Here is a 12,512-nt window from a genome sequence, read left to right on the forward strand (position 1 = left end):
TTACATTGATTTGAAAGAATTACATGGATTTGTTACAAATCTCTTTAGTGCAGCCTTCACATCCTTGTTCCGCAGGCTGTAGATCATGGGGTTCAGCATTGGGATGATCAGTGTATAAAATACAGAGGCCATCTTATCAGTATCCAGGGAGTGATTAGTTTGAGGTTGCAAATACATGAATAACAGTGTTCCATAGAAAACTGTGACAGCCACCATATGTGAAGCACAAGTAGAAAAGGCTTTCTTCCGTCCTTCTGCTGAACGGATCCTTAAGATAGATAACACAATGTTGAAATAAGACACTAGCACTATACTCATGGAAAAAAATAGGTTTGTAGCTGCAGATATAAAGACTACAGTTTCTGGGAGGTAGGTGTCAGAACAGGACAATGCCAACAGAGGGACATTGTCACAGTAAAAGTGGTTGATCTTATTGGAGGAGCAATAAGATACAGAAAACACACAAGATGAAACAACAATGGCCGTGCAAAAGCCATAGACATATGTGAGGGAGACCAGCAGAAGGCACACATGCCGAGACACCACCACCATGTAGAGCAGGGGGTTGCAGATGGCCACATAGCGGTCATAGGCCATCACAGCCAGCATGAAGATCTCTGCTACAATGAAAACCAGGAATCCTCCCAGCTGGGTGGCACATTCATAGTACAAGGTGGTTTTCTTGCTGACTAAGAAGTTGACCAGCATTTTAGGAGCAATGACAGTGGAGTTGCCAAGGTTGATGACAGCCAGGTGTCTGAGGAAGAAGTACATGGGAGTTTGAAGTCGTGAGTCCACGGTGGTGAGGGTGATGATGCCCAGGTTTCCTGCTGCTGTCAGCATGTAGATGACCAGGAAGACGAAGAAAAGTGGGACCTGCAGGTCTGGACGGTCTGAAACACCCACAAGAATAAACTCAGTGACATGAGATGTATTTATAGGAGCCATGTAACAGCTGTGAATTCATCTGTTTGAGGAAGGAAGGAATTGCATAAGAAGTAAAGGAAGCATTTTCTAAATTGTCATTAGATATGATGCTCCTGGGTAGAAAGTTATACTTCAAAATGGACTTCCTACTTTCTATTCTCATTTGTGAATTATGGAGACATTTTAGAGAAAGAAATATTTTGATTACTTGATTTGAGCCACAGATTTTTTTATTTTTTTGCTGTTGTGATCATTATGAATTGTTTGGTTTTGGAAAAAGTCTAGATGTTGGACCAAAAAGGAAAATCAATGCTTTGAGTTTAGAAAACATGCTTAATATCAAAAGAAAATGCAGGTCTGGTGGTTGGCACTGATAATCACAGTATTGATGAAGCTGAGGCGGGGGATGATTAATTATTTGCCAGTTTCCAGCCTAGTTTCAGTCACACAATAAGAGACAAACTTAAAAAGGGGAAAAAAAACAAAAAGAAGAAAAATAGGTGTGGTAGTACTGGTCTGTACCCGCAGGACTCAAGAAAATGTGGAGGCAGGATGATGGGCTGTCCAAGATCATCCAGAGTCTTGCTCTGGAATGTGCTGGAAGGAGGCAGAGAAGTTTATCCTGAGCTCTCTGTACTAAGTAAATGAGCTAAGTGCAAATTTCAGAAAGCATGTTGCTTCCTGGGAATGTTATCCATAAATATGAAACAGGCTTCATGATAGTAAATTAGAGTTCTTGGTCTCTGTAGTTAAAGTCCACTGTTTTAGCGGATGCCCCTTTTCAATGTGACCCAGTTTTCGGATACCTCTTCAAAGTGTTTCCTTTCAACAGACCCTTTGCTAAATTGTAGACAGACTCATTTAATGTCTGATAGATGACTTTTGTAAATGTGTTTCACTACTAAGTTTATTGCATATGTTAAAAGCCTATATTTATTTGTATATATGTCATCTAATATTTTAATGTCTTCATGAGGCTGTCTCACTTTGTAGTGCTGACTGATGTGTAAGTCACCTCCATTTTTTCCCATGTTCTATTTGTTTCAAACTTCTAGAAGCTTGGTTTCTGAGCATGTACTGTGATGCAGAAATAGCATCCCCATTAAGCATATTTTTCCAAAGAAATTTGCATTCTCAAGAAGGGATGTAATTTGTTTGGAGCCAGTTATATCTACTTTTCTTTTATAAATGCAATCATCAAAACATAAATTTTTCCTTTTAGAGAATATAACAATGATAAAATAAGAAAAACTATTCACTAAGAAAACTGCATTGTTTAATGAAATTATTTACTTAATCCATGAGACACAGGGATAATTTAATTTAAAAACAATGATGGCTGATCATTATGCCACCCTCTATTGACCACTATAGTTACAATATCCAAAAAAAATTGCTAGTTTAGATATTTTGCTACTTGATTATCAGCAGTTCATACTTCCAAAATAAAGGGAGAATGGTTTTGTTTAAAACATTATATGGATATTCAAAGTCCTTATATAAAAATAGGAAATATTCTAAACCAACCTGGAGTAGACATTGGACTTCACGCTCTTAATTAAAATCTCTACATGGCTGCATTCATGAGTTGATTCAGCTCTATAAGACTTTGAGATCAAAATGTGAAGTCCAGTGACGCTAGGATCCATAAGAAGTCTGTTGCATCCTTGGGGAAGATGTTCTCAGAACTGTTTTCACAACAAGACTCTCCTCTAGGAATTAATCTACTCATAAATAGATACTTTCTCTCTCTTTTAAGACAAGGTCTCACAGTGTATACCCAGGACAGATGGTAACTCCCCATCCTCCCACCTTTTGGGTCCTCAGGTTTCTTTGTACTGTACTGCTTTACTCTGAGCTTGTATTACTGAATTGTATAGAGCTCAAATCCATGGTATCTAAAGGGCGTACGAATTAAATTACATTAGTTTGGGGCCTACACTGGTCTTGTACATTTTATAATAACTGCTATAGGTATCCAGAAAGTGTCTGACAATGATTTGTGTCAACTTCTAGGCCCCTGTATAAATGACATGTGTTTTCTCTAGTAAAAATTCAAAAAAAATACAAGAAAAACTTAAAAACAAAATAATAAACCATGGTATATGCTTATAATTTATCCCAAAATGTCAAGAACGAAGGATGTCTAAAAATGTCATAAGGAAATATACTATCTAAAGGTAATTATAATACAAGTAATTACTAATTAGCGTAAATTAGAGTAAGAGAGGGAAAACTGTAATCAGGATATAGTGTAAGAGAAAATAATCTATTATTAATAAAAGGGAGAAATAACTAAAAAAATAAAAAATAATTTTTTAAAAGAAGCCTATCAGACATTTAATAATCTTGTTGCCTTTGCTTTGAATTTTTGCACATTTACTTTGATACAAATGTCTCCTATTTATTCAGCTTCAACGTTCCGTTGAGAAAAATCACCGACATCTACAGGTCCACAAAGAATGGCAATATTAGTGTTTTCAAAGCAGTTGTTTGACAAGAATATGCATTGTGCTTTTCCTACATCTATTCTCACGCAAAACTAGATCTCATCACTTAGAAGTAACAACAGCAATTTGTATCTACTTTTATTAGGGAATGCAATTTCAATGAGAATTAAAAAGAAAGTTGTTAGAGTATTTATTACTCAGTCAAAGTCCAACCACACTTCTTTGTATGCTTGTTGGTTTTTAATTAAAATATTGTTAAATTATATAAAAGAAGGTGTTAGGTCAGAGGCAGGAAATATATCCAACACATAATTAGTCCGCATAAGAGGATATGAGTATTGTCAGAGGCAGCTCTATGCATGACTCAGAAGAAAGTAAAACTGAGGGGACCTACCTGGGGACAAGGTCTTTGAAGTTGAACAGCATGAAGGAATATGATATTCTCATAATGCAAGCCAAAATCCTAGCACAAAGAGGGGAGCTGGGCACCAAGTTTCACCTCTAACAGAGGAACTCTTGAAAATTGTTAGCTTCTGATATAGCAAAGGTCAGTTTTCTAAAAAGTGTAGCCCCCCAAAAGTCAACAATAATCCAGTGTAAAGGTACATACATATCCAGGAATATTTAGACAGCACTAACTCCATTGAAGTGAGAAAAAAAGGATATAAATTTGTTGGAAAAGCAAGGTGGGTAGATATGGAAAGAATTAAAGGAAGAGGGCATGTACAAAATTAACAAAGAATTAATTAAAATATATTAAAAATTAGAAAACATATATAAAAATGCCTATTGTACATAGATGGCATTTGAAAATATTTACCAAGAAACAGAATATTGCATCACCCTAAAATGACCCCAAAGTTTCTTCAAAATAAATTACATAGTACCAATGCGTAGTTCATTCATTTTGTGTTATTTCTGATTAATATTTTATTTAATAATATATTTTAGTTTATATTTTTAATTTTATTTAGAGTATACCTACATGTAGTTAAATGAACTTGTTTATTTCTGGGCCTAGTGAAACAGATGCGTATAAATACAAAGACATGGGCATAGCAGGATCATTTAATTATTCAAATTTCTTATATAATCCGCTGATCCCCTATAAGTACTTGCATTTTGGAATATTATGTTTTGCCATTCTTGTACTGAAGTTTTTGTATATGTGTGAGTCGTTCGAATTTGCATTGTGAATCTTTTCTGCCTCAGTTTTGCCACAGTCTGGGTTTAGGTCCTGAGACAAAGAAGGGACATCGGCACAAAGAAATGCACTGTCTGACCACCAGATGACTTTCACAAAAGTGGCCAGTCCCGGATAGCTCCAACCATCTTTATTTATACAACCAAAACAAGCATGTTTCTCCATACTAACAAACAAGTCTTTCCCATCCTCCGATGTTAACCTCCAGCAAAACCAAATATGTCAAATACGCTTTTTTCCCCCTAAAACATTTTTAAACTAAAAACAGCACTTATTTGCTCGTTTGACCAAATATCGAGCCAGGTGCATCCTTTTTTTACTAAACTAATATAGGAACATTGACACAGGCACATATTTTTAAGAATAGCAATCCCGATCAAAACATAGTTACAGAAATTTGGGTGATATGTCTGTGATCCTGTCAGCACTGAATCAGAACAGTTCCCAGGGTCTGAAGTGGCAACTGGAATTCCCAGATGAGCAAAGGGGCCAACATCATGATGTTTGATCACAGAAAAAGAAACAGCTGACTCTAGTTAGTGGGAGCTCACTGGCCCTGGACTGACAGCTGCAGAACCTGTGTAAGACTGAACTAGGCCCTCTGAATGTGGGTGACAGTTGTGAGACGTGGGCAGTTTTGGGTCACTAACAGTGGAACCAGTATTCATCCCTAGTGCATGAACTGACTCTTTGGAACCCATTCCCTATGGAGGAATATCTTGCTCAGCCTAGATACGGGGGGCGGAGAAGGGCTCTTGGTCCTGCCTAAAGCGATGTGCCAGACTTTGCTGACTCCCCATGAGAGACATCACCCTCTCTGAGGAGTGGATGAGGGTGGGGTGGGAAGAAGGTGAAGGGAGTGAGAAGACAGGAGGAAAAGGGAACAGTAAAAAACCAGAGAGGCATCAATTCCCAAAGAATTTTAGGGGAAGATACTTGAGGAAAAAAAAATTGGGGTTTTCAGGAATAATCACATCTGTCCACTGCATGATTGACAAAATGACAATAAAACCTCCGAGATAATCATCAATATTATAAGAGAGAAGAGAGCATGCAGGCCGTGGGGTCCCAGCAGTATTCTGTGCTGTCCCGAAGTCCGCTGGTTCCTGCCAAGTGAGATTGTCTTGTGGAACGTGCATCATCTGGAGACATTGAGCAAGCATTCATATCCTGGTCAGAAACTAGGCCACACACGACACCTTTCTCTAATCCAGAGATGCAGCGTAAGCCATACATGAAACGTTTTGATTTTTATTCCTTGTTGACACTTGTGATAGTAACTTTTTTTTAAAAAAATTAAAACTGATTTATAAAGGAAAACAATCCTTTGAAACTGCACTTTGATTTCAAGGATGCTTTATTGAATTAAGGGTTGAATTGGGTCAATACTTTGGATAAAGCCTTAAAAGAATTTTCTTTGCCTGTTTGTGCTTCACAACTTCATGCCTGAATTAAGATATTTATTCCATGCTGAAAGTTAGACATCTTTGAGAAGAATGCATCAAGGAAGAGTTTATAGTAAAGAAATTGTGAAATAAGAGCTGAGGCTGTCTGATTTTTGGGAAATAGGAAAGAACCAGTGTTTTAGATTCTACACAATTTCATGTAAGCTTTCAATGGAAACAAGACTCCTAGGATGGTTTCACAATGACCTCTGAAGTACCAGTTATCATTCCTACATAACCACCATTACATATTTAAAAAAATGTTTATCATGAAGCAGTACGTGGTCAGATGGCCATTATTCATTTGAGGTTTTCAGTCAAAAGCCATTGCAACATGAGACTATAAACCCAAACTTATTCATGAGAACTCTTCATTGTGTCCAATTAAAAAAAATTCTTCTCAATGTACAACTTTTCCTTAATATATAAAATATTATCTTATGTTGATTGACACTTCATTATGAGGTCTGATGCTTTGTTTGACACTTAGAGCTTAGTTTTTTATTTAAAAAATGATTTTCTGTTGTCATTACATTTTTTTCTTGACTCCTCTTTAGCTGGAATATTCTTCATGGCATAATCTTATTTAACCTTAATGCTCAATGACTACTGTAATATATATATATATATATATATATATATATATATATATATATATATCACTAAGTCTATAGTTTGCATTGATTCATTTTAATTAGGAATGATTTTTCCTTTTTTAAAATTAAGCTCCAAGCTGAGCTGGGCAGTGGTGGTGCATGTCTTTAATTCCAGCATTCGGGAGGTAGAGACAGAAGGATCTCTGTGAATTTGAGGTCTTCCTAGTCTATAGAGTGAATTTCAGGACAGACTCTGAAGCTACACAGAGAAACCCTGTCTTGAAAACCCATAACCAAAACAAAGCAAAGCAAAATAGGACAACAGAAAAGCAAAGACTAAGCTGAAACAACAAAAACTGCATTTACCATATTTATAAACTATAGCATGCATAATAAAAACTCAGACAAATATTGGGGTTCAAGCTAAAGATCATAAAAGCAAAACAGTCAAGTCACTAGAGAAGTCTTACCTCTTCTAAGGCTGGGCAACTGTAGACTGAGCCCTGAGCTTCTGTCTCCTCCCGTTTTACAATCCCTTTATTGCTGGGATTAAAGGTTTGTAACTCCCTAGTACTAGGAATAAAGGTGTAAACTACCACCACCTGGATCTGTTTCCTCATTGATCTTACATAGCCCAGGGTGGCCTTGAACTTACTGAGATCTATCTGCCTCCATCTCCCAAATCCTGAGATTAAAGAAGTGTGACACCACTACCTGGCCTCTAGTGGCTTAGTTTTACCCTCTAACCTTCAGACAGGATTTATTTATTACGCATAAATGAAATATCACTATAATAAGCTTTAATTTCCAGTGTGACCTTGAATAGCATTTGAAGATTTCAATTAGTTAGTGCTGTGTGTTTTATTCTTTTGAGTTGGAAAAGAAGCAGGAGCTTGCATAGAGAGAATTCTTTATGAAGAGATTTAAACTTGCTGTTTACTTTTCCTATTAAATGATCTCATGTGTATCACGGTCTGACAAAGTATGAAAATTGTGTGACTGAATATTGAGGTATTAAGTGTGGATTCTGAATCCATGAGTAAAAGTTCTCTTAAGGGCCTCTTTTACTTCTTTGTTTCTTAGACTGTAAATCAATGGATTGAGCATAGGAATGACTAATGTATAAAACACAGAGGCCATTTTATCAATATCAAAAGCATGACTGGATTTGGGCTGCAGGTAAATAAACAACAGAGTTCCGTAGAATACAACCACCACTGTCAGATGAGAGCTGCACGTGGAGAAGGCTTTGGACCTCCCCTCCTTTGAGTTCATCCTGAGAATTGCCACAAAAATAAACATGTAAGATATGAGAACAATCAAGAGGGAGGAGAGTAAATTACAGCCTGAGAAAACTAATATGATCAGCTCTAATTCATGTGTGTCAGAACATAGCAGAGATATCAGAGGGACACAGTCACAATAAAAATAACTGATTACATTAGAGTCACAAAAGGACAGTGTAAATAGCTTAACTGTGAGAAGTAGTGACACAAACATGCTGTACAGATAGGGTACCAGTACCAGCGCCCAGCGCACTTTCCCTGACATAATAGTCACGTAGAGAAGAGGTTTACAGATGGCTACATAACGATCATAGGCCATGGCTGAAAGAATAAATAGTTCGGTAATGATAAAAATCTCAAAGAATGTCAGCTGCATAGCACACCCAGTGTAGGAAATGGTGTTTTGCTGTGTAAAAAAGTTTACCATCATTTTTGGACCGATAACTGTGGAGTAACCAAGATCAGTGATCGATAAATGTCTCAGGAAAAAGTACATAGGAGTATGTAGTTTAGAGTCCAAATGAGTCAGAATAACCATGCCCAGATTGCCCACCAGGGTGACCAAGTATATGATTAAAAATATTCCAAAGAGTGGTGCCTTTAGGCCGGGGCTGGAGGTGAGTCCCAGGAGAATAAACTCAGTAACTTGGATCTTTGCAGTGTGGTTGAGTTTCCCCATTGGGCTTAAGAGTGACAACCTGTATAAAGAGTAAGTTTAATATAAGTTATTTTTGAAATAGTATGTCAAGAACATGCACATAATAAGGTTCTTTTTCATATGAAATCACCAGTTCTGCTCCAGCTCAGAAATATATAAAACAATATTTATATTCCACAAAATTATGATAAAGTGGACTGTAAAAGAGCAGAATAATAAAAATATTAGAATGGTCTTCGTTTTGTTTCCTTATTTCATTCTCTGTTATTTATTTATTTATTTATTATATTTTTAAACATATCAATCCAAGTTCCCACCCCCCCCCCATTCCTTCCACATATCCCACCCCTATCCAGTCCTCATTGATGGTAAGGTACATTGCTTTGGGGATGGTCAAAGGCCCTCCCTACTATATCTAGGCTGAGCAAGTATACATCCAAAAAGTTTAGGATCCCCAAAACCTGAACATGCAGTAGGAATAAATCCTGGTGCCACAGTGGACCATCAGTCTGCCTCAACAATTCAACTGTCAACCACATGATTTTTGACAAAGAAGCTAAAATTACACAATAGAAAAAAGAAAGTATCTTCAACAAATGGTGCTTGCATAACTAGATGTCACCATATAGAACACTGAATTAGGTCCGTATGTATTGCCATGCACAAAACTCAAGTCCCAATGGATTAAAGACAGCAATATAAATCTGGCCACATTGAATCTGATAGAAGAAAAAATGGAATGTATTCTTCAATGCATGGACACAGGAGACCATTTCCTAAATATAACCTCAGTATCACAGACACTGAGAGCAACAATAAACAAATGAGATGTCCTGAATCTGAGAAGCTTCTGTAAAGCAAAAAACATGTTCAATAAGACAAAAAGGCAGCCTACTGAATGGGAAAAGATCTTCACCAATCCCACATCAGACAAAGGACTAATCTCGAAAATATATAAAGAACTGAAGAAATTAGACATTAAAATTCTAAATAATGCAAATAAAAATTGGAATACAAAACTATACAGAGAATTCTCAACAGAAGAATCTCAAATGGCCAAAAGATACTTAAGGAAATATTCAACATCCTTAGCCATCAGGGATATGCAAATTAAAACATCTCTGAGATATAATCTTACACCTGTCAGAATGGCTAAGATCAAAAATACCAATGACAGCTTATGCTGGAGAGGATGCGGAGTAAAGTGAACACTCATCCATTGCAGGTGGGAATGCAAAATTGTGCAAACACTTTGGAAATCAGTACGGTGGTTCCTCAGAAAATTGGGAAACAACCTATCCCAGGATCTAGCAATACCACTCTTGGGCATATACCCAAAAGATGCTCTATCATACTACAAAAATATTTGTTCAACTATGTTCATAGCAGCATTATTAGTAATTGCCAGAATCTGGAAACAACTTAGATGCCCTTCAAATGTAGAATGGATAAAGAAAATGTGGCACATTTACACATTAGAGTACTACTCAGTGTTAAAAACAAACAAACAAAAAAAAAGGACACTTGAATTTTGCATGCAAATGGATAGAATTAGAAAACATTATCCTGAGTGACCCAAAAAGATGAATATGGTATGTTCTCACTCATAAGTGGATACTAGCTATAAACAAAGGACATTGAACATATAATTCCTGATCCCAGAGAAGCTAAGAAATAAGGTGAGCCCAAAGAAAAACATATATAGATCCACCTTGGAAACAGACAAGATTGCCTGATAAAATTGGGAGCATGGGAGTAGGGTAAGAGGGGAGGGTAGAAGGGGCAGGGGAGGGAAGAGGGAAGGGCTGAGGAGAACTTGAGGCGATGGGATAGTTGAGATGGAGGAAGGACAGACATGAGAGCAAGGAAAAAGATATCGTTCTGTGTTTTGAGACTTGGTCTTTCTGTGTAGCCCAGGGTGACCTGGAATTTGTGTTCTTAATGTCTCTACATCAAGAAAGTCTTCTGTAGCTTCTGACCCTATTTATTCTACTCAATGAGAGTTGGGATTACAGGTGTGTGCCCTCATATCCAGCAATAAAGTCATCATTTTGATAAAAGAACTAATAACTACTTAGTCTGTTGCCAAGGTTTTTAAATTATGTACAAAAGTATTTTATTTTATTTCTTCATTTACTATTTCAAGTTTTAAATCACACACGTGTGTGTGCATATTTTTTGTGTGTAATTGTAAACCTTTATTTCCTTCTTATCAAGTCAAGCATATGTTTAAAGAAGCAATAAGACTACTTTACAAACTATATTTATAATATATTACATAAATCTTTAGCTAGGGATAAAAGTTTTAGTGCATCTCAGCATTTTTACTAAAGTTCAAAACCTAATTCTCAAGACTCAATTCAGATCTCCTAACAGTCTCGTTTTCTGCCACTTCTTTTTTCTTCATGATGAATCACCATTTCTACTGATCTCTGAACCATGATTCTCTCTTCTGTGAAAACAAAGTCCTGATGGAATACCCTGACAGTTCTTACACACTTGTGAAGAATTATGAAAAGAGGCCCATTGGAAAGAATGTAAGTGCCAAGAGAAAGAGGAAAAATATTGTGTGCTGAGTATACTCCTAAACTCTTTGCTGACCTGAACTCATGTGTTCCTCACAGTACACTAGGAAGTAGGTAGTTATGTCTTCTCTACTCCTACAGGACACAAGTAAACTGTGACGCAGAGGGCTGCAATACTTAATAAACGGTCACTCAAATATACGTGGTAAAGTCAAGATTCAAATACTTCATGGAACATATGAATATAGTCTCATAAAAGCTATCTTGTTCTGCCTCTCCAGGAAGGGCATCCTGAGTATTAGGAGATATGAGTCAGATGATAACAGATAGGAAAAGGGTCTAGTTAAATGGATGACTGAGGATCAAGATAGTCATTTTAACATGAGCATTGTGAATAATGAACACAGAGCATTAGTGACTGCAGAAAAGGTCTACCGTAGTTATTAATACAATTAATATTTAGGTTTTTGGTAATAATTCAGTTTACATATACTTCTTAAAAAGTTTCAAAACCCACGGTTCCTTCTTACCTGTGTGAAGACCCTGCTTAGCAATCCAGTTTTGATCTTCTTAGTTAGTAAATGAATAGATTTAATGTACTTTCATTTATATAAATTTTCATTTCTAGTCCCAAGAGATTCACTGAATTGAAGCTCAAATGCATGTGGGTAAACAAATTGTACATGATTTCCTGAGGGAGGCAGAGTGTCTTGTACATCGATTAATTGTTCTTTGAGTATAATAAAAGTAAAATACTCCATGCCTTAGTCTAGTGGAATATATGAAACAAACATTATTATTAAACATTAAAATTCATAAATGAACTTTATTAGCATCTTTCACTTATAATGATAGAATAATTAATTGCACTACCCTTTCACTACCTAAAACTAAAAGGAACAATACATTCCATTCTTATACATAAACATGACATGATATGGAAAAGCTTCCTGTGTAATGTATTATTTATAATAAGATATCCATTGTAAATATTGGAGAATCATGACACATCTTTATAACATATTTAATATATGGTTGATTTTCAGAAAAACTGATTTGTTTGCACCTCCGTATATTTTTAATTATGTAAATTTCATTGGAAATTTTTAGCTTTGCTGGTCTGTAGAATTATATTTCTTTTAAAAAATAAACAAGAGCTCATGTTGGGGGAGGAGTGGAGAGGGTAAGCAATTAAAAGCGGTATCATGATAGAGGGTCATTATGAGGTTAGGGTGAAACCTGGTACAAGGGAAATTCCTAGGAATCCATACAGATCACCCCAAATAAGTCTCCTAGCAATAGTGAAGAACATGTATGGATTGGTCTTCTCCTGCAATCAGATTGGTGACTACCTTAGTTGTCACCATAGAACCTTCATCTGGTAACAGTCTTACTAAGACCTCACAGGTCACCTACATTTG

General features: G+C 36.4%; 2 protein-coding genes across 2 annotated transcripts; both read right to left on the reverse strand.

Annotated features, from left to right (window-relative positions):
- LOC142842645 (olfactory receptor 8J3) lies at positions 1 to 948 on the reverse strand. The gene has a single exon (XM_075959335.1). The coding sequence runs from the start codon at positions 946 to 948 to the stop codon at positions 1 to 3; it is 948 nt and encodes a 315-aa protein (XP_075815450.1).
- Positions 949 to 7,636: 6,688 nt separating this feature from the next.
- LOC142842646 (olfactory receptor 8K1-like) lies at positions 7,637 to 8,590 on the reverse strand. The gene has a single exon (XM_075959336.1). The coding sequence runs from the start codon at positions 8,585 to 8,587 to the stop codon at positions 7,637 to 7,639; it is 951 nt and encodes a 316-aa protein (XP_075815451.1). The 5' UTR covers positions 8,588 to 8,590.
- Positions 8,591 to 12,512: the final 3,922 nt, after the last annotated feature.

This window comes from Microtus pennsylvanicus, chromosome 1 (assembly GCF_037038515.1).
Source record: "Microtus pennsylvanicus isolate mMicPen1 chromosome 1, mMicPen1.hap1, whole genome shotgun sequence".
In the NCBI taxonomy this organism is placed as follows: domain Eukaryota; kingdom Metazoa; phylum Chordata; class Mammalia; order Rodentia; family Cricetidae; genus Microtus; species Microtus pennsylvanicus.